The 23,782-nt window shown below is 45.8% G+C and overlaps 1 protein-coding gene across 4 annotated transcripts in view; it reads left to right on the forward strand.

The window, feature by feature from the left end:
- Window positions 1–3,927: 3,927 nt before the first annotated feature.
- Window positions 3,928–23,782, forward strand: part of MXI1 (MAX interactor 1, dimerization protein) — a 39,891-nt gene continuing 20,036 nt past the window's right edge. The window contains exons 1-4 of one of the 4 annotated variants that reach the window (XM_075611836.1): window positions 3,928–4,249; window positions 16,439–16,553; window positions 17,321–17,392; window positions 23,677–23,706. In XM_075611836.1, coding sequence (XP_075467951.1) covers window positions 4,048–4,249; window positions 16,439–16,553; window positions 17,321–17,392; window positions 23,677–23,706 — 419 coding nt within the window. In that variant the 5' untranslated portion in view covers window positions 3,928–4,047. Of the gene's footprint in view, window positions 4,250–14,713; window positions 15,292–16,438; window positions 16,554–17,320; window positions 17,393–23,676; window positions 23,707–23,782 lie in introns of those variants that run through there. The other 3 variants (XM_075611834.1, XM_075611837.1, XM_075611835.1) reach the window with 3 other exon arrangements.

The raw sequence follows: 23,782 nt of genomic DNA on the forward strand, positions 1-23,782 counted from the left end.
TTGAGGGGTACGTGGGCTGGATGGACCGCATGCGGTTTTTGTTACAAAAAGATGACATTGTAGATTACTGGTGGGCTAGAGGGGAGTTCACGCCCGCCGAGAGGAAAAAGGAGATGCAATATCGGTGGCTCATGATAGACAGAAATGAAATAGAACCCATGGGCCCTGGCATATTGTCCGACCCCGTAGATCCGGATGAGCCCCTATCATGGGTATTACCAGGGAGAGCAGGGAGCGCCAACCTAACTAGGAGTAGTAGGGCTGAAAGGGCGATCATCGCAAAATACAAGTACTCCCATGGGTTGGAGTACCCGTATGTTCCTGAACCCCTCATGGAGGAGATTGAGGAGAATAGGGATAGGTGGTTAAGGGAGACCATAGAGGAGTACATGGTCAACAAAGGGGGTGCCATTACTGGTAGTAAGGCAGAAGAAAGGATCGAGCACCTGATAAGGGTTTGGAGTATTGGGAGAAGTGTATACAAACACAGGGTAGTATACAGGCCTGAGAGGGGGTTGCCGCGTAGCTACCATGTAACTGTTCTGGACATGGGGGGTCGGGAGGTAAAGAAACCTGATCCACGGCACTACTATTAGGAGGTACTGAGTAGCATTACGCGGGCTCGTGGCTGCTGGTTAGGGCGTGCTTGGCGCGATGTGAACTGTTTTGTTATAATTACGAATCTCATGTATGATGTTTTGATAATTATGTGTGTTCAATTTTACAGTGCTTCCTGACGAAAGGTACTGCAAATTTAGGTCCCAGCCGGGGACGGTGGGATTCACCAGGGGGAGAATGTAACCATGCTGTAAAATGGTTGCAGTCATCTCTCCTGCTGACAGTAAGGCCTGGTAAGTTATGGGCATGCCAGCAGTAATCATGGAGGTTTGCCCTCACACCCTGGTGAGGTGCCCTATGTATGGATGGGAGTGGTCACAGGCTTTGACTCCCTGGTTGGTGATGTCAGAATTGTGTCAGCCCCCAGAGGATACATAAGGCACAGCACTGATCAAAAGTTAGTTGTTAGCGGAGGAGTTGCCAAGTGATTAGGAGGAGAAGGAGTAGTTTGCAAAGTGGTTATGTTATAGTAGCTGAATAAGGAGACTGTGACCAGGGACCTGGCACAGAATAGATATCCCTGTGGGGATAGGGAATCCCTAATCAAGGAGGACAATATCTTTCAAAGGGAAGTACGGTGAACAATGGAGGGCTAAATACACCCCATTGTGGAGGGCAGCTGGCCCACCGTACCAATAAAGATGACTCTGATAAAAGAAACCCTCGTGTGTAAGTGTGGAGTGATTACACAGGGGACTGCACCACAGAGGAGTTCCTCACCAGGACCATCCACAAGCTCACGCTGGGATCCTGATGAGGTGGAGGCGCTGCACTGGATCTAGGTAGGACTCAGCACACTACCTCAGCTGCCTGTCTGGGTTGGCAACTCCCCACACACCATCATGCGGGAGACTCAGGAGTCCTGTAGCCAACACGTGCACCACCAGACACTACACCGTAATGGGGACTGGTTAGACCACAGGGGCCAATATGAGATTGGTGGGGTCAGGCCAGGTCAGAAAACCCGTTACATAAGTATTTATGTCTCCATATCTCCGCTGCTGCAGAACGTTTCAACCTGATAGTGCGGCACTAACCAGGGCAATATCTGAATCGGTCACATCGGCAAATGAGGCCAGAAATGGTTTTGCTGATGGAAACACATGGATGTGACAGCCCTGACTTAATAAAACCCTGGTACAAAAGGGCCATGATTAGTTTTCATTGTGATAAGCTGTGTAAGTGTTTAACCCAGCGGCGGGCATCTCCATTCCTCAAGAGCCACTAACAGGTCAGGTTTTCAGGATATCTCTGTTTCAGCACAGGTGGTGTAGTCAAAGACTGAGCCACTGATTGAGCCACCTGTGCTGAGGCAGGGATGTCCTTAAAACCTGACCTGTTGGTGACCCAAGGTCTTCCTGAGCAGGAGAACCCAATGTTCCAGATTCCTAAACAGCTGTACATGTAAAACAAGCACTTATTCTAAAATGTCAAGGTTCGACTTAGCAAGAATGACATATTTGTGTCAGAGCCATTGGGTCAAATTCATTAAACATTTGCAATCTTTACTTGAGGGGAACATGCAGCATAGACTATTATCAGCTATCAGTGTCAGAGAAATTGTTATGCAAAATTACTGTTTGCAGGGCCTATTAAATATGGCCACCAAATAAAGCAGGGGCGCACAAACTTTTTTTTGCTGCGCCCCGTGCCTGCTCTCCTTCTTGGTGCGCACCCCCCACCTCCTTACCTCGCACAGCGTCAAATGGGGTCGTGTGACGTCACGTTACCGGGGCGTTATCCGCGGCGTCATTTGACGTCACACTACCGTGGCAACCGCGACGTCACATAACCCCGCAGCGTCCTTTGACGCCGCGTTGCCATGGTAACGCGTCCTGGAGCCGGCTGAACCTCGGTAAGTAGTGGTTGCAAAGGCCTCACGCCGTTTCAGAGCGCGGGACCTCTGCAACTGCCAGCGCCCCCCCCCCCCCAAAAAAAAATCTAGCGACCCCCAGTTTGCGCACCGCTGAATTAAAGTGTTGTAATTACGACACCCCCGATCACTGCAGCTTTGCAATCACTCGCTGCAACATCCTTAGCTAATTTTTCTTGATTCCTTGAGACCCTTCTCTCCCAGAGAGGGACCAGCAACGTAAGGGTTATTGTGAATTTAAAACCAAAATTGCCAGTAGATGTGTTTGATACAAAGCAAATAGAACCTTTTTAACCCTTTCACTGCAGGTGTAGCATAACGAATTGTAAGCAGTCGAAGATTGAGCCACCTATGCTGAAGCAGGGATATCCTGAAAACCTGACCTGTTGGTGGCCCTTGAGGACTGGAGTTAGCCGCCCCCGGGTTAACCCCTCGCAGTTCTCTTTTTATCCCTCCCCATAGTAATCATAGTAACTTGATGTATATGTATATAACACTTCTCTCCCACTAAGGGTTACAAGAAATAGAAGGGAAATATTTACAGCTATAAACAAAACCAAAAACGAGATAATATTAACAAATATACTAATGGTGGTCACACTAAACGTGGAAATAAACGGAAGTAGCCGTGTTAGTCTACATGCAAGAGTGCAAAATAAATATGCCTGGTTGGGTGGGGTGCGTGATACTGGTGGCGGGTCACCTTGCCCCCCAGCCAAAAATGTGCCCCCCAACCTCTGATTAGGCGATAACTTTTTTTATTTGGACTAACAATTGATATCAATTTTTATTCCAAATGAATCCTGAGGTACTCATGTATTTAACACTAAACTTACCAATATGTGTTACGTGACAGTGTTTTCAGGGAGAGAAGGGGGTACAGGGCTGAATGGGACTTTGTGTAACCAAACAACCCCATTCCCTTCCACATGGTACAGAAGGTGTTGCATGGCTGAGTGCTTTGGCTGCATCGTCTCCACTATGGGTTGCTAGGTGTGACAGCAGCTGATCCAACCTCCCTGGTCACTTCAATAGGCGGCTAAAGCCAGGATTGAGTCAGCCTCCTACACTCTCCCCATGCTGCAAAAAGCTAGTGCAAGAAGAAGCAGCAGCAGAAGAGGGAGGGGAGAAAGAGGAGAGAGTGGGATAGAGAGGTGAGAGAAGAGAGAGGTGAGAGGAGAGAGAGAGGGGGAAGGGGAGGAGAGAGAGAGGGGGAAGGGGAGGAGAGAGGGGGGAGAGAGGAGAGAAAGGAGGGGAGAGAAAGGAGGGAGAGGGGAGAAAGAGGTGAGAGAAGAGAGGGAAGAGGAGAGAAAGGAGAAGAGGGAGAGGAGGAGACGGTGAGGGAGAGAGGGAAGGAGAGAGATAGGGGGCAGATGGGAGAGAGAGGGGAGGAGAGAAAGGAGGGAGAGGGGGGAGAGAGGAGGGAGGGGAGAAGGAGGGAGAGGGGAGGAGAGCCGGCAGCGCTGGGACCTGCGCGGAATCCGAGCTCTCCTCACTATACAATCCCCTGCAGCAGAGGGGGACACAGAGACCCCCACATCACACCCCAAATAACCATGCTAAGGCGAGGCTGGCCCAGGAAGGAGCTTATGGGCACATGCTCTGAGCACCCTCAGGAAGAGATGCCCAGGTGCCCCTTCACTGACATCCTGAATACAGGGGATCCCATGGAGCACCTCAATACTTTCCTGCAGAATGTGCACGTGCTGCTGGAGGCTGCCAGCTACCTGGAGAGGGCAGACAAGCAGGACAAGAAGAGTAAGTGCTGGGGACAGGGGGACCTCAGGGCGAACAAAGGCAGGGGACACTTATCCTGCACACTGGGGGCAGTCTGCACAAGGGGCTGGCCAGCAAACCGGTGCAAACTTTCATCCATCAAATACCTAAGGAAAATGAATGCTGTAAAAGTTATTATATATATAAATATTTACACAAAGAGCAGATGTGAGTCCCAAGGCTGCCCAGCTATTGTTACCCAAGACATGCCAAGCAGGCAGGATCAGGCTGTGATCAGTGAAATCACATATGCATTGATCATACATGTGTGGGTGAGAAGACATTGTAACAAAATAAGTCTGTGAGTTTGGAAATAAATAAAATAACTCACCCTTTTGCAGAAGAGATGGAAATTATTATTTGCTTTAACAAAGATAGATGCTGGGAGCCACTTAAAATCAGGCTTCATGGGTATTATTAATATGTGATATTATTACTGAAGCTGTGTGGGTATTATTAATGTGATTATTACTGAAGCTGTGTGGGTATTATTAATGTGATTATTACTGAAGCTGTGTGGATATTATTAATATGTGATATTATTACTGAAGCTGTGTGGGTATTGTTAATATGTGATATTATTACTGAAGCTATGTGGGAATTATTAATGTGATATTATTACTGAAGCTGTGTGGGTATTATTAATGAGATATTATTACTGAAGCTGTGTGGGTAGTATTAATGTGATATTATTACTGAAGCTGTGTGGGTATTATTAATGTGATATTATTACTGAAGCTGTGTGGGTAGTATTAATGTGATATTATTACTGAAGCTGTGTGGGTATTATTAATGTGATATTATTACTGAAGCTGTGTGGGTATTGTTAATATGTGATATTATTACTGAAGTTGTGTGGGTATTATTAATGTGATATTATTACTGAAGCTGTGTGGGTATTATTAATGTGATATTATTACTGAAGTTGTGTGGGTATTATTAATGTGATATTATTACTGAAGCTGTGTGGGTATTATTAATGTGATATTATTACTGAAGCTGTGTGGGTATTATTTATGTGATATTATTACTGAAGCTGTGTGGGTATTATTAATGTGATATTATTACTGAAGCTGTGTGGGTATTATTTATGTGATATTATTACTGAAGCTGTGTGGGTGAGGGGGTCTGAATGAAGCCTGTGAGTTTGCACTGAGAATGTAAAATGGTCCTTTGTAGGACTTTTCTGGTAACTGCCTTTTGTTTAACAAAGAGATTAGTCATTTGTGTGAGAAGCTGGCCACACTGAGCTGCTAATGCCAGACAGGGCTAGTAGCAGCATAATATGTTTATGAGCATTAAATCAGAATGGGGAGGCTGGCCTTTAAAATGCACGTGTGATTCGGGAGGAGAAAACAATGAGTCTGTGAGTTAACTCCATTAGTTTAGCATGGGGGGTGAGCCACATATCCTGGGGCTATTACTTAGTCTGCTGCCACCTGCACAGGGACCCAGCCTCATATCACATGATAGGGACTCTGCTCAACAAATGCAAGAGAAGAACTAGAATATGCTAAGACCTGAACACATGTGTAAAGGGGAAACCCTACAGTACATGCAACAAAGACTGGTCAGAGCTCTATAGCAGGACCAGTCTTGGCTATTGTTTGATGGCAGAGACAGGGTCTGATAAGGGCAGCAGCATCCCATAGCACTCGAGCCCATGCATTAAATTAACAGATTTATCTGGTCTCATCCCACAGAATTACGAAGACTTTCTGCAAGTTTATCTGACTTTAATACAGCAATTATTTGAATACTTGGGATATATTATATGTATCAATCTCTTCAATGCTGGCTGGGTTTCAAACTAAACTTAAAGCTAAATAGAAGTTTGTTGGTGTTGAAGGGTGATGATAAAATAATAAAACACATTTATTTTGTGCTGCAATATCATTAGTATTTTTATTTTATGGTGATTTGAGAATCATAAAATATAGATATTGTCTTCCTGTGATAGAATAATCTGACCCTTTAATTTCTTAACCCTGTGGGTGCCAGACCCTCTGATGAAGACTCCTTATATGCAGTTTTGATAAAACATTCTGTAATATACTTTGATATGTCATATGCTTGTTTACATGCAGCCCCCCAGACACTTTGTTTTATGAATCTGGGGGTTGATGATTTGAACCCACCATGCTTATTGTAAGTACAGAATCACAGATTCATTAGAGGGGACTTAGTAACGGTGTTAAAGGTTTTATTGAGTACAGTAATGTGTGTTGCAGAACAATGTGAGAATCCCAGGTCTGCAGCTAAATCTACATCCCTGTGATTTACAGATAATTACCCCAAACAAGCCGCAGACAGGGAAATAAACAGAGGTGGGGTAAATATGCAACACAGCTAACAAACAAAATACTCATCTCTCTGTCTATACTGTATATGCCAATCAGACAGGGTTAGCAAGATCTGGTGTGTGTGTGTGTGTGTGTGTGTGTCTATACCTTGATTTAACGTTTCTGCTAAGCACTACTACTTTTTAAGTTAATAAACCACACTTTTTTTTTTGTTACTGAAAGCAGATTGTACTACTGTGAATTATAGTGCACAATATATGTATCTGGTGGGCTGTGCGTATATCCTTGTGCTATTAAAGTGTGTGCTATCATTACTGGATGAGTACTGTATGTGGGGGATGGGACAGCGCAGTGGAAGGAAAGTTGGATAAAGGCTGTATTCTTGTATTTACCATTTACAGGCATCTTCCTCCTGACCCCACTAATGAGTCAGATCTTGTGCTTGCTAATACGGTCTAATCTAGTTAGGTATTTTTAGAAGGGGTCTTGCATCTGCTGTTGCAAAAACACTGAGTTTTATATATGAAAGTGCAGTGTCATAGCAAAATACAATACAGAGAAATCACTCAGCGATGCAACATCTTGTCTGCTGTTGTTAATTGCATTTCAATGCTCAAGGTATGATGGAACGAGGAGGTACAGCATTTTTGCAATTTGTAAACCCAGAGCACCACTACTTTTTAATTTAAAAAAGTAACATTCAACTTACTTTTCAGAGGGGAAAAAAGGTATTTATTTGTATGTACTGTATGTAAATCTTTATTTGTACAGCATTGTCCATTTACATAGCATTCACAGCCGTTATAGATGCAACAAATAACATGGGATGTAATACATAATGGGAACAGGTGCTTCAAACACAGAAGTACACATTAGGAAAAGAAGCTTACACTCTAAGGGATATGTAGAATGAACATGCAGAGACAGTAGGGGGGAACATGCAGAGACAGTAGGGGGGAACATGCAGAGACAGTAGGGGGAACATGCAGAGACAGTAGGGGGAACATGCAGAGACAGTAGGGGGAACATGCAGAGACAGTAGGGGGAACATGCAGAGACAGTAGGGGGGAACATGCAGAGACAGTAGGGGGAACATGCAGAGACAGTAGGGGGAACATGCAGAGACAGTAGGGGGGAACATGCAGAGACAGTAGGGGGAACATGCAGAGACAGTAGGGGGGAACATGCAGTGACAGTAGGGGGAACATGCAGAGACAGTAGGGGGAACATGCAGAGACAGTAGGGGTAACATGCAGAGACAGTAGGGGGGAACATGCAGAGACAGTAGGGGGAACATGCAGAGACAGTAGGGGGAACATGCAGAGACAGTAGGGGGAACATGCAGAGACAGTAGGGGGGAACATGCAGAGACAGTAGGGGGAACATGCAGAGACAGTAGGGGGAACATGCAGAGACAGTAGGGGGAACATGCAGAGACAGTAGGGGGGAACATGCAGAGACAGTAGGGGGGAACATGCAGAGACAGTAGGGGGGAACATGCAGAGACAGTAGGGGGAACATGCAGAGACAGTAGGGGGGAACATGCAGAGACATTAGGGGGTTTTATTATACAAGCTCTTATTCCCGGAACATAAATCTTGTGCAATCTCTTCTGTGAGGTCAAAAGGACGTTTATCGGGTGTAGAATTTATTGAATTAAAGCAGCCGTCCCACCTTGCTCCCCTTTTTTTACATGTAAAGGAAGCACGCAGTCTCCGGAGCGGAAGCATGTTATTTTCAGCTCCCGGGGACCACCCGACTGCAGAGACACATGCCCTGGGGTCGCCAGTACCTTGAGGGTTTAACTCGTTGTGTCACAAGGGCCAAGGGAGATTTAAATCTCCATTTGTTTTCCTTTGGAGGAGACTGCAGCTGGCAAGTACCACGGAAATCAGGGTGTCCCCAGAGCTGAAATGAACACAGGTCTCAGCTCTGGAGACCCCCTGCTTCCAATACATGTAAAAGAAAAAAACAGGCAAAACTTATCCTTTAAAGTACCGCAGTACCCCTGCTTTTTAACACCGCTGTTTACTTTAACGCCTTTGGCAGTGAAAGGGGTTAATGCCAGGGGTGGCCAATTCCAGTTCTCAAGGGCCACCAACAGGGCAGGTTTTCAGGATAGCCCTGCTTCAGTACAGGTGGTGCAGTCGAAGACTGAACCACTGATTGAGCCATTGTGCAGAAGCAGGGATATCCTGAAAACATGACCTGTTGGTGGCCCTTGAGGCCCGGAGTTGCCCACCCCTGGGTTAATGTGTTACATGTGCAGTTGGCAGCAGTTCATGTGACCCTGCAGAGCTCAGGTGCATTGAGCTGCTGCAGGGGAGCATCACCTGACCTGCACTTCCTCCTCCCAGGACCAGACACATGGTTTCCACATGGAGACAAACTCCTCTCTCCCCATTGGGTGCTACCAGGAGGGCAGGCGTGGCCTCTGCTCCTCATGCACCAATCAGCAGAGCACTGGCCGTTGCTGAGCCGGGGTCTGGGGGGTGTGTCCTGGCTGCAGGGCCTGTGGTTTCTGGGAGATGGAGTCCGAAATGATGTCATTGCTTCTCCTTAAAGCAACAGCATTTGTTTAAGCAAAAAAAGGCTCAGCCGTTAACTCCTAGGCTGGTATCAAAGGGGTTCATTCGAGGTAGAAGGGTTAATTAGTCAAGGTATTATAAATAGGTGGTGCCCATTTCTTATTATATATAGTTAGGGTACATTATTTAATTACGCTTTATATCCTAATAATTTGAATATATATCCACATAGATACATGCAACTCTAATTTATATATATATAAAATAAAACGGAAATAGCTGTGTTAGTCCAGTTGCGATAGTGCAGAATAAATGAGTTTTTTTATTTGGACTAACAATTTATGTCATATAATTTTCAGCCCTTGTCTCCCCACTGCTGGATGAAGCCTCCCCAATGATCTCTCAGGTCCTGCGGTTACAGTCTCTCTTCTCCACGTTGCACCAACACATTTTCTGATCCCATCCTCCCATCTTACTTTTGTTCGTCATCTTGGACTTTTAATCTTCCTTGGAATCCAGTCGAGTTCCATCTTTGTCCAACGTTGGTCATTTGTTCCTGCGATGTGTCCGTCCCGCCGCCATTTTGCTTTCTTCCCCCGTGTGATGATGTCATGGACTTTTGCTTGGTTTCTAACCCATTCGTCCATTTTTCTGTCTCTTCGGGTAATACCCAGCATGCATCTCTCCATTCTTCGGGTAATACCCAGCATGCATCTCCTCCATACTTCTTTGCGTTGTCTGAAGCTTCTGAATTATCTTCGCATTTAGGGTCCAGGTTTCACATCCCTATGTGAGCACGGGCAGCATACACTGGTTGAAAACTTTCCTCTTGAGGCACCGGGAAAGGTTCCCTTGAAATATTGTCTTGTTTCTTCCAAGTGCGCATTATCCATTCTTTCTACTATTAATTTGATTCAAAAGGCTATATACTGTATATATATATATAAATACATACATACATACCACAAACAGGATATTGAGGGCACTCACGTTACTTTACTTCAATCGCCTTGGTGTTCCACAATGCAGGAATGATTTGAATAAAATTGTAGAATGAAGAGGGCACTTCAGGAATTCTTGCAAGTGATAAAGGTAGATTGTACATTGTTGACCGAAATACCGATGTAAAAATAAAATATATATATATTTCTTGACTTGCAAGAAGTCCTGAGCAGTGCCCTATTCATTCTACAATTACATCTGTATATAGATAATCTTTCTACATTGATACAGGCACCACCTTTAAGCAGAAGGTTACAGAACAGACATTACACGACAGGTGAATCATAACACGTAAGTAACCTACAATCGCTTTGACACGTTCCCCTGATTTATGCCTCAGAGAAGCTGGTGTGCAAAGGGCGTAACATACACGTAACATGCAGGCTTACAGTATTAGATGTGTATATAACAGTATGGGTGTATATCTGTGCATAGCAATGTGTCTGTGTAGATCTGTGGGTGTTAGTTGTACATGTGAGTATGCATATACAAATCTGTACATATCAATGTATATATTACTATGTTTACAGATGTGCATGTACATATATACACATTTATATACATTATATATACAGATATACACACATATAGTTACATCCTGTGCTGCCCCAGCGTGGCAGGGAAAGAGTTACATTCTGTGCTGCCCCAGCGTGGCAGGGAAAGAGTTACATCCTGTGCTGCCCCAGCGTGGCAGGGAAAGAGTTACATCCTGTGCTGCCCCAGCGTGGCAGGGAAAGAGTTACATTCTGAGCTGCCCCAGCGTGGCAGGGAAAGAGTTACATTCTGAGCTGCCCCAGCGTGGCAGGGAAAGAGTTACATGCTGTGCTGCCCCAGCGTGGCAGGGAAAGAGTTACATGCTGTGCTGCCCCAGCGTGGCAGGGAAAGGGTTACATGCTGTGCTGCCCCAGCGTGGCAGGGAAAGAGTTACATGCTGTGCTGCCCCAGCGTGGCAGGGAAAGGGTTACATTCTGTGCTGCCCCAGCGTGGCAGGGAAAGAGTTACATTCTGAGCTGCCCCAGCGTGGCAGGGAAAGGGTTACATTCTGTGCTGCCCCAGCGTGGCAGGGAAAGAGTTACATTCTGTGCTGCCCCAGCGTGGCAGGGAAAGAGTTACATTCTGAGCTGCCCCAGCGTGGCAGGGAAAGAGTTACATTCTGTGCTGCCCCAGCGTGGCAGGGAAAGAGTTACATGCTGTGCTGCCCCAGCGTGGCAGGGAGAAAGAGTTACATTCTGTGCTGCCCCAGCGTGGCAGGGAAAGAGTTACATTCTGTGCTGCCCTCGCGTGGCAGGGAAAGAGTTACATTCTGTGCTGCCCTCGCGTGGCAGGGAAAGAGTTACATGCTGTGCTGCCCCAGCGTGGCAGGGAAAGGGTTACATTCTGTGCTGCCCCAGCGTGACAGGGAAAGGGTTATATTCTGTGCTGTCCCAGCGTGGCAGGGAAAGAGTTACATTCTGGGCTGCCCCAGCGTGGCAGGGAAAGAGTTACATTCTGGGCTGCCCCAGCGTGGCAGGGAAAGAGTTACATTCTCTGCTGCCCAGCGTGGCAGGGAAAGAGTTACATTCTGTGCTGCCCAGTGTGGCAGGGAAAGAGTTACATTCTCTGCTGCCCAGCATGGCAGGGAAAGAGTTACATGCTGTGCTGCCCCAGTGTGGCAGGAAAAGAGTTACATGCTTTGCTGCCCCAGCGTGGCAGGGAAAGCGTTACATTCTGAGTTGCCCCAGCGTGGCAGGGAAAGAGTTACATGCTGTGCTGCCCCAGCGTGGCAGGGAAAGAGTTACATTCTGTGCTGCCCCAGCGTGGCAGGGAAAGAGTTACATTCTCTGCTGCCCAGCATGGCAGGGAAAGAGTTACATGCTGTGCTGCCCCAGTGTGGCAGGGAAAGAGTTACATGCTTTGCTGCCCCAGCGTGGCAGGGAAAGCGTTACATTCTGAGTTGCCCCAGCGTGGCAGGGAAAGAGTTACATGCTGTGCTGCCCCAGCGTGGCAGGGAAAGAGTTACATTCTGTGCTGCCCCAGCGTGGCAGGGAAAGAGTTACATTCTCTGCTGCCCAGCGTGGCAGGGAAAGAGTTACATTCTGTGCTGCCCAGTGTGGCAGGGAAAGAGTTACATTCTCTGCTGCCCAGCATGGCAGGGAAAGAGTTACATGCTGTGCTGCCCCAGTGTGGCAGGGAAAGAGTTACATGCTTTGCTGCCCCAGCGTGGCAGGGAAAGAGTTACATGCTGTGCTGCAAAATACAAGTGCTTTTTATTTACAGTACTACTACTTGTATATTTACAGCCCCACAGTCCCACTACTTGTATATTTACAGTCCCACTACTTGTATATTTACAGTCCCACGGAACCACTACTTGTATATTTACAGTCCCACGGAACCACTACTTGTATATTTACAGTCCCACTACTTGTATATTTACAGTCCCACGGAACCACTACTTGTATATTTACAGTCCCACGGAACCACTACTTGTATATTTACAGTCCCACTACTTGTATATTTACAGTCCCACTACTTGTATATTTACAGTCCCACGGAACCACTACTTGTATATTTACAGTCCCACAGAACCACTACTTGTATATTTACAGTCCCACAGAACCACTACTTGTATATTTACAGTCCCACAGTCCCACTACTTGTATATTTACAGTCCCACAGTCCCACTACTTGTATATTTACAGTCCCACAGAACCACTACTTGTATATTTACAGTCCCACAGTCCCACTACTTGTATATTTACAGTCCCACAGTCCCACTACTTGTATATTTACAGTCCCACGGAACCACTACTTGTATATTTACAGTCCCACTACTTGTATATTTACAGTCCCACTACTTGTATATTTACAGTCCCACAGTCCCACTACTTGTATATTTACAGTCCCACTACTTGTATATTTACAGTCCCACTACTTGTATATTTACAGTCCCACAGTCCCACTACTTGTATATTTACAGTCCCACGGAACCACTACTTGTATATTTACAGTCCCACTACTTGTATATTTACAGTCCCACTACTTGTATATTTACAGTCCCACTACTTGTATATTTACAGTCCCACTACTTGTATATTTACAGTCCCACGGAACCACTACTTGTATATTTACAGTCCCACGGAACCACTACTTGTATATTTACAGTCCCACGGAACCACTATTTGTATATTTACAGTCCCACAGAACCACAACTTCTATATTTACAGTCCCACAGTCCCACTACTTGTATATTTACAGTCCCACAGAACCACAACTTGTATATTTACAGTCCCACTACTTGTATATTTACAGTCCCACAGAACCACTACTTGAATATTTACAAGACCACAGAACCACAACGTCTATATTTACAGTCCCACAGAACCACTACTTGTATATTTACAGCCCCACAGAACCACAACTTCTATATTTACAGCCCCACAGAACCACAACTTGTATATTTACAGTCCCACTACTTGTATATTTACAGTCCCACAGAACCACAACTTGTATATTTACAGTCCCACAGAACCACTACTTGTATATTTACAGTCCCACAGAACCACTACTTGTATATTTACAGTCCCACAGAACCACAACTTGTATATTTACAGTCCCACAGTAACACAACTTGTATATTTACCGTCCCACAGAACCACTATTTGTATATTTACAGTTCCACAGTCCCACTGCTAGTATATTTACAGTCCCATAGAACTACTACTTTTATATTTACAGTCCCACAACTTGTATATTTACAGTCCCACAGAACCACTATTTGTATATTTACAGTCCCACAGTCCCACTGCTTGTATATTTACAGTCCCACAGAACTACTACTTGTATATTTACAGTCCCACAGTACCACTACTTGTATATTTACAGTTCCACAGTCCCACTACTTGTATATTTACAGTCCCACAACTTGTATATTTACAGTCCCACAGTCCCACTACTTGTATATTTACAGTCCCACATAACCACAACTTGTATATTTACAGTCCCACAGTCCCACTACTTGTATATTTACAGTCCCACATAACCACAACTTGTATATTTACAGTCCCACAGAACTACTACTTGTATATTTACAGTCCCACAAAACTACTACTTGTATATTTACAGTCCCACAGAACTACTACTTGTATATTTACAGTCCCACTACTTGTATATTTACAGTCCCACAGAACTACTACTTGTATATTTACAGTCCCATTGCTTGTATATTTACAGTCCCACAGAACTACTGCTTGTATATTTACAGTCCCACAGAACTACTGCTTGTATATTTACAGTCCCACAGAACCACTACTTGTATATTTACAGTCCCACAGAACCACTACTTGTATATTTACAGTCCCACTGCTTGTATATTTACAGTCCCACAGAACCACTACTTGTATATTTACAGCCCCGTTTCCTTGCCAAAGTGAGTGATGATTTTTTTTTTAGTAAACCTTTTCCTAGCGTAAATATTGCACTTCCCAACCCCCCCCACCCCCCCCCCCCCCCCCCGTGTCTTGCCCACAAGCAAAGCGTTGCAGGCCCCTCTGGCAGTGGAGGGGTTACAAGGACAGGGCGCACTGCAGATAGGTGGAAAAACTACATTTCCCAGCAGCCTTTGGGACTGGGCTCAGTCCTGCCCTCTCTATCTGCAGCAAGAGGTAAACAAAGTGACACAGTGTATCAGCCCAGGCTGGGTTTCTGCCCCACCGGCCCTCACCTGCTTGGGTTTTTTTTTTTTACCCCATAGAAAAACTACTCCCAAATATTTAACCCCTAAAAGTAACTAATTTCCCCCTTTTTTTTTTAATGCACTAAGAAATACATAACCGCCCCATGCAGCTAACCCCCAGCGGGCGGCTATATACTGAGCTGCAGAACTTATTATATTCTCAGTCCAATCTCTTTTTTGCAAGGAGGATTTTTATTCATTCCGCCGAAGCGTGCAGATTCATATATATTATATATATATATATGTTCATGGTTTATTTATTTTTTCTGTTTTTGCACAAATCTCTAAAGAAAACAGCCCAGAAAAAGCCAGGCGGCTCTTGGTTTTCTGGGTGTGTGTTTGTGTGTATATACATATATATATATATACACTATTTTTCTGGGATTGAAAGAGAAAAGCACATTATGGAACGTGTGCAGATGTTGAACATCCAGCGGTTGTTGGATGCGGCGGAGTATTTGGAGAGGAGAGAACGAGGTAACTGAGGCAAATTGTGTGTTTTGTGATGCAGATATTTTGTGAGCTTGTTGTATTTTTATATACATTTGGGATTCATTTGTAATTTTTTATTTGTATTAGTCTGATTTGCATCAATATTTACTGTGTATATGACAATAAGCTTCCTGCAGAATGTTTTCACAAATGCAGCAGAAAATACAGAGATTGGGGTAATTGTAACTTAACCCCTTTGATGCTGGTGGGGCCTGTAACGTATGTCTGCAATGGTGCCGGTTCATTGGCAGTGTAAGGGTTAAGGTATTTCTTACCCCCTTGTAATTGGGTAACATTATAATTGTATTTTTAATGGTATTATTATCTGGAAGGTTTCTTTGCAGACGGCTGGAAATAAGCAGCCCGGAGGTGGCTGCATTGATGCATCTGAATTCTGCATGTGAATTGCTTTGAAATAAATAGTCCTCGGAAAACTAGAAATAAAATAGAATTCAAAATAAGTTTTGAGTTTTTTTTTTTATACTGGTTATGTTTTTGCTGTTGTCATATGTGCTGTATATGCTTTTATTTATTTTTTAATGGTCACAATAATAATGAACATTTTGTAACAATAACAATCGTAATGAAATCCTGACATTTCATAAGCAGAAACAAAATACATTAACCCCTCGCTGCAATACGTTGGCTGACCTACCCGTCAACAAAGGAGATAAAAAATAATATATATATTTTAAATATTGGGATTATTATCCACTTTCAAACATCAACATTATTGATGGTTCGTTATAATTGTATTTTATGTTTATTAAAGAATGATATGCAAGCCCCTGCATTCCCCCTACAGCAGTGAAGTGGTTAACGCAGGGGTGGGCATCTCCAGTCCTCAAGGACCACCAACAGACCAGGTTTTCAGGATATCACTGCTTCAGCACAGGTGGCTCAGTCTTGCTTGCTTTCAGTCTTTGACTGAGCCACTGATTGAGTCACCTGTGCTGAAGCAGGGATATCGTGAAAACCTGACCTGTTGGCCCTTGAGGACTGGAGTTACCCACCCCATGTTTAACGAGTACATGCCGGTTTGGGGGTGCATGTACCCTGGTGTGAGCTGGTATCTGGCGTGGTCAGGCTGCTGTGTTCGGTTCTCACCTCCTCCCCTGTGTGTCTCCTGCAGAATGTGAACATGGCTACGCTTCTACATTCCCTTCTCCCGCGAGCCCGGACCTGCGGGCACTCAAGCAGAGCCGCATAAAGAACAAGAGGTGCAGCCTGAACCCCATCAGTAACAGGTAACCCACTCACCCGGCTGTGTGACCCCAAAAGTGACAGTCCCTATTGGGACCTAATGACCATGATTTAATTAATAGATTATAAAGTCACCCATCCTAATAGATTGTAAAGCACCATCCTAATATCTTATAAGGGTACCCATCCTAATAGATTATAAAGCACCATCCTAATATCTTATAAGGGTACCCATCCTAATAGATTGTAAAGGCAAACATCCTAATAGATTATATAGGCACCATCCTAATAGATTATAAAGGCACCCATCCTAATAGATTATAAAGGCACCCATCCTAATAGATTATAATGGCACCCATCCTAATAGATTATATAGGCACCATCCTAATAGATTATAAATGCAAACATCCTAATATCTTATAAGGGCACCATCCTAATAGATTATAAAGGCACCCATCCTAATAGATTATAAAGGCACCCATCCTAATAGATTATAAAGGCACCCATCCTAATAGATTATAATGGCACCCATCCTAATAGATTATATAGGACCCCATCCTAATAGATTATATAGGACCCCATCCTAATAGATTATATAGGACCCCATCCTAATAGATTATAATGGCACCCATCCTAATAGATTATATAGGACCCCATCCTAATAGATTATATAGGACCCCATCCTAATAGATTATATAGGACCCCATCATAATAGATTATATAGGACCCCATCCTAGGAGGACAGGGGTTTGTTTAATAGATTACATAGACCTGATTAAAGCAGATTTTTTTTTTTTTAAACCCTAACTAGCCCGATGGGCAGAAAAAGTCGTGAGGACAGCCTGCGCCGGCAGTCAATAGGAAGTAGCAAAACAAAACAATTGTGAGTGGGATTAATGCTTTAAATACCATTTGTTAACAAAAGAACCTTGTCACGAAAGTTTTTTTTTTAAAATAATATTTACCGGATCAGTCCCTCCGAGGACCACGGTGAAGTAATAGCAGGGACACGTTATTTAGGGTTAATGATTCAGCAGGCTGGCAGGGGGGAAAACGCGCTCATATTTTTTAAAGTGTTCTTACAAAAACCTTCAATTGTACAGTGGTTTTTACAACCTTGTATCTTCCCTTATCCTGCTCTCTCTGCTCACTGGTGCTCAGACAAGAGGTGGCCATTAATCATTCTGATTTCCCTTATCATTGGGTTAAAGAAAATGGACGCTTCCTCGCCCCTCCTATTCCGTGTCAGGAAAGCAGAGGAATGCGGATCCGAGGATATACTCCGCGTTCCTGCGCTATACGGAAAATGGTACATTTGGGACCGTAGTCGTTCGTATTGCTCGTTACTGCAGAGTCCACGCTGACTGCTATTTGTGTTTTTACACGTATTCTAAGAGATCGATTCTTTCCAAGAGGTTTTTATTTATAAAATCTGGTGCGTCGTTCAGGAGAAATAAGCGTTTGAAATATTACATGTCCGGGATCTTTAAAATGGAGCTCTCCCAAGAGCCCAGTGCAGTCTAAAAGTTACTACCAGAAACTAGAGATGAAGAAAATCATGCTTTTCAGAACATGCTCAGGGGTATTATACTAACATTGTATTCGGTAAACTATAGGGTTCTTGGGGGAGGGGGGGGATGATGCTTTAATAGTCAGTGGGATCCGAAATGGAGATGCATCCTGGTGGTAGAGAGGCTGAACAAGTCCCGGTAGCACTGCAAGGGTTAAAGAAAAGGCTAGTTCTGTATGAACTGAATTGGGATTATTTTAACACCCTGCATCCAGAAATGTGCATCTGATTGTTCCTGGGGGGGGGGGGGTCTGTGTCCCCCGTATTTGGGGGCTGGTGGCTCGCGCCCCCCCCCCCCGCAGTGAGATAGGGGGAGGATTTCCTGCCCTTTGGTTTGTTCTAAGATTCCGAGGTATTTGAAGTGTCATATACCGCGATGAGGCCACGGCAACAAGCCACGCGCGGACAAGCCACGCGCAGACAAGACAAGCTCTTTTATATTATTATTTTTAGAGGCTTCTTTTAAAAAATGTAAGTGTCATGTTTCTGGGATCCCATAAGAGACACCCCGGAGCTAGTTTATTTCACTACCCAGTGTGCTTTTACATCTGAACTTTTTTCCCAGCGGTTTCCTGTTATAAAGAAACATCGCTTAAGTAGCAATTTGCCCCCATATGATGATGATTATTATTTTTAACCTTTCTGCTAAAATAAATGACAAATATGGCCGCGGGGTCACCAAGGGAAAGTCGCGACGCCCTCTCCTGATGACATGGCAATTTTCTATCCCTCCCCCCCAATGTTTTGAGCAGCGCGAACTGATCACTGCATCGGTGGGATCCTCGCTGCGTTACGTAACCGCTGATCATTATTACATTTTAGGGCTTGACCCCGCTGCCTAGTACAGCGTCCACTGTGGCGGACGCTGCACGGACGAGAACCCTCCCCTCAATGGCTCCGGGCCCGCTGAGGGGGGGCCGCAGCGCTGAGGCGAGAGCGGCTCCTGCTCTCAATAGAATTGAGAGCAGGACTCGCGTCGAGCGATTAGGCACGCCCCCCGGCGGTTCAGCCAATGAGGGCGAACCTGCAGGGTGATGTCATGGCCGCGCCCCCGTCACTCCCCCGCCACGCCCCCCCCCCGCCCCCCCGGTCTCTCTTCCTGTAGCTCCCTGCAGACCAGGTAATCGGCTGCACGCGCCGCCAATCTCGCGGGCGCGCGTTGCAGCGGAGGTACCGGGGCCTTAGCCTTACACACCACACTCTGCCTCTTTGGCAGCGAAATGGGTTAGCACCGTTTTCGTGTGCACAGACGGGGAGCGGAGTCTGACTGCGGCTTTATCTCCGGGATTCACCAACATGCATTTCCTGACATAATATCACAGGGTCTCGGGCTGCCTGGCACCGGGTCTCTCAGGGATCTGGGCACCGGGTCTCTCAGGGATCTGGGCACCGGGTCTCTCAGGGATCTGGGCACCGGGTCTCTCAGGGATCTGGGCACCGGGTCTCAGGCCGCCGAGTACCGGGTCTCAGGCCGCCGAGTACCGGATCTCGGGTCGCTGAGTACCAGGTCACCATGCACCGGATCTCGGGCAGCCTGGCACCGGGTCTCAAGCCGTCGAGTACCGGGTCTCAAGCCGTCGAGTACCGGGTCTCAGGCCGCCGAGTACCGGGTCTCAAGCCGTCGAGTACCGGGTCTCAAGCCGTCGAGTACCGGGTCTCAGGCCGCCGAGTACCGGGTCTCGGGTCACCGTGCACCGGATCTCGGGCTGCCTGGCACCGGGTCTCAGGCTGCCGGGCACCGGGTCTCGGGCAGCCTGGCACCAGATCTCGGGCAGCCTGGCACCGGATCTCGGGCAGCCTGGCACCGGATCTCGGGCAGCCTGGCACCGGATCTCGGGCAGCCTGGCACCGGATCTCGGGCAACCTGGCACCGGATCTCGGGCAGCCTGGCACTGGATCTCGGGCAGCCTGGCGCCGGATCTCGGGCAGCCTGGCACCGAATTTCCGGCAGCCTGGCACCGGATCTCGGGCAGCCTGGCACCGGATCTCGGGCAGCCTGGCACCGGATCTCGGGCAGCCTGGCACCAGATCTCGGGCTGCCTGGCACCAGATCTCGGGCTGCCTGGCACTGGGTCACAGGCCACCGAATCTTGGGCTGCCGGACACTGGATCTTTGGCCGCCGGCCACGGAGACCTGGCAGTACAGTTTACCTCATTAACCTCTTCGCTACCAAAAGGGCCTGCAAGGCACTGCAGCAGTGCTTTGCTCATCCTCTGGCTGCTAAGTGGTTGAGAGACTATCCCTATAGGCAGTGTTCGACAAACCTATACATTTACACAAATATTTACATAAATATTGGCCCAAGCAGCACACGTTTGGTACTAGGTGGCGAGTAGATTTTTTTGTGTGGCGAGTAGATTTTTTGGTGATTTGTCAACCACTGCTTATAGGGGTAATAATGCTGCAGCGATTCCAAAGGTGGAGTGATTTGGGATGAAACCTGAAGTTGTTATAAACGGCAGCCATATTTAGAAAGACCCGTAAAAATTATTTCACATCAGTATTTCACTGGGAGCGAGAACACCTCGCGTATTGGACAGTAAAATATACCGTTAAAATAAACAGGAACCATTACGCCTGACATAATACTTATAGGGGTCCCATGTCCAAATTGGACATGAAGCAAAAGGAGACCCTGTGTGCTTATTTGCATGTCATTACCCAGAATCCCTAGCTGCATGCTAAGAGATAATGGGGAAGGGCAGTGATGCCGACCTGCCTGAGACGTGTGACTGTGCTCACACGTGGGATTTCTGTTTGCTGTACGGTGTACGGTGCAGGGTTTGTGTCACTTTTTTACCCACTATAACTTATTTAATGTGTGGTTCAAACCTATCCCAGTCTCGCACTGATGTGACCCAAAAGTTTGAAAAGCTGTCCGTGAGCAGGTTACTGGCTCTACACTTCTGTAACCCAGGCTGTGTAATGCGGCTGGCTGTGAAAAGCTGTGTAAAGCGGCAGGCACACGCTTATGAGGGGGTCCATGTTAAAGTGGACAAGAAGCAAAAGGTGACACTGTGTGCTCATTTGCATGCCATTACCCAGAATCCCTGGCTGCAGTGGAAGGGCTGTATGCTGGGAGATAATGGTGAAGGGCGGGGATGCAGACCTGCCTCAGACATGTGAATGTGCTCACGTGTGGGATCTGTATTTGCTAAAAAAAGAGAAAATTCGCGCCAAAAAAGTTTTTTGCCTACTATTCAAGGTATGGCTTCAGTCCTTTCCACAGAATGATTCCGCTGCCTGAGTCTTTCAGAGGTTATTCACCAACCTCTGTATGAGTATGGGTAGAAAAGGGGAAATGTCCTCGGGCGCGTCACTCTGCTCCCAGCTCCACGACGTATGTTACGTGAAAAATAGAAGAGAAAGGGGAGGGCCACAATAAAAAACAACTCCAAGTTATACACACTTCTTATTTTTAGAGTGGGAAGGGAGGGGTGGTAGGGGAAAACAGGGGAAGAATGATATTGAACACACTTTTAGGGTAGAGACACACTCACATGGAATTTCTAATATCATGAGCTGGTATTCTCGCCTCAGCATGTAATGACATAGGTTGTAGATGAGGAAGTGCCCTATGGTATCTTCCTTGACAAAAAATAAAAGGGAAAAACAAAATAGTGTAATACAATTGAATTAGACAATGGGTGCATGAGATTTAAAACTTACAAGCGACCGATATTTTCAAGCATAGAAAGGAGATGTCGCCGGGCTCCACAGTATATCCCTCTCTGGGTTGCAGTGTTGCTTCTCGGCTGATCCCTGCTGGCAGAAGGTCTTTGTATCTGTATATGGGGATAATTCTGGCTGCATGAATTATCCCCATATACAGATACAAAGACCTTCTGCCAGCAGGGATCAGCCGAGAAGCAACACTGCAACCCAGAGAGGGATATACTGTGGAGCCCGGCGACATCTCCTTTCTATGCTTGAAAATATCGGTCGCTTGTAAGTTTTAAATCTCATGCACCCATTGTCTAATTCAATTGTATTACACTATTTTGTTTTTCCCTTTTATTTTTTGTCAAGGAAGATACCATAGGGCACTTCCTCATCTACAACCTATGTCATTACATGCTGAGGCGAGAATACCAGCTCATGATATTAGAAATTCCATGTGAGTGTGTCTCTACCCTAAAAGTGTGTTCAATATCATTCTTCCCCTGTTTTCCCCTACCACCCCTCCCTTCCCACTCTAAAAATAAGAAGTGTGTATAACTTGGAGTTGTTTTTTATTGTGGCCCTCCCCTTTCTCTTCTATTTTTCACGTAACATACGTCATGGAGCTGGGAGCAGAGTGACGCGCCCGAGGACATTTCCCCTTTTCTATCTGTATTTGCTGACTTGAGGCAGCCGCCTCGCCTTTGGCGGGGAGATAGGTAATGAATGGTCTCCTGGCTTTTGTCCCCAGCAGCCCGCCCCTCACTGACCGTTGGTATAAGACAGGAACTCGGCGCACTGCATGTCGGGATGTCAGTGGACAAAATAACCTTCCCACCCTTAAACAGTGGCCCTGACAAAACGTGGCGTGTCACGTCCTACCCCTTCGCTGGTTACAGTTTATTCCGTGTCTTTATATGAGCCTTACACCATCGAGTAGGATTGCCTTTAAAAAGTAACCCTTTACTGCCCGATTGATGCACAAGGCATTGCACGATGTTAGCTGTGTCAGAGCTTTGCGCTGATCGGATAATAGGGGGAAAACCTCTGGCTTTTTTCCCTTCAAAGACTTTGTTACGGCCTTAAAAATGGCACATTTCCGGAGTTGGGTAAATGTTTCAATTCAGTGCTTGTCCCTGTGAGTTCTCTGTGCAAATACACTTAACCCTTTTACTGCCAGGGACACTTTCTCCCATTGCAGAGGAAAGGGTTATAGGGGCAGACTATGTATGATTAAATGACTGGCTGTTACTTTAAAGAGTTATTGAATCTATATAAGGAAACCAATTACACGGGTTTAAACTTCTTCTATTTTTTTTTTTTTTTAGTGTACCGCCCCTTTAAAGCATCTGCCCCCAAACAATTAATATATCTTTTAAATGAAACTGTCCTGTCCCCACCAAGTTCCTGTTATTTCTTCTGTATTTGAGTGTTGTAACCTTGAGTGAACTCCCGGGGTTAGCGCTTTGTGCTGAGCGCGATGTGTCCCGGATCCTATTTCAGAGCACTGACGCCTTGTAGACGTTTCTTAACCCCTCTGCTGCCAAGGCAATATGTTTCTGGCCTTTGGCTGCGAGGGGGTTAACGGCCGTTCCAAAAACAACGTTTAATGAAACATTACACCGCGTTTTGGTGCATCCGCAGTCCTCTGTGCGTGTGAAACGCTCGATAGGAAACGGCCACTATTACTGTGCGGGGGAAATGTGGGACAGCTTCAAACCCCTAATAACCTCTAATAAAACAGGCAGGAGAAACGGCGCTTTTAATACTGAAATGTTTTTTCTGCAACATGTGTGTGTGTGTGTGTGTGTGTATATTAGTCCTTTAAAAAGGATTTATGACGTGTGTCCCCCATACGTGCGAGTGAGGTGTTGCGGAGTATTTTATGTGTTATATAAAAGTGCCAACGTTCTGTTTTTTTATTTATTTTTTTCAGGTGTACGCACAATGAACTTGAAAAAAATCGGTAAGTGATATTACTGTTTGTTTATGCTTCAAAAACCGGCAATTGGGCACAGAGTCGTGTACTGCCTGTCATAGGG

The sequence above is a fragment of the Ascaphus truei genome, chromosome 8, assembly GCF_040206685.1.
Source record: "Ascaphus truei isolate aAscTru1 chromosome 8, aAscTru1.hap1, whole genome shotgun sequence".
Taxonomy (NCBI): Eukaryota; Metazoa; Chordata; class Amphibia; order Anura; family Ascaphidae; genus Ascaphus; species Ascaphus truei.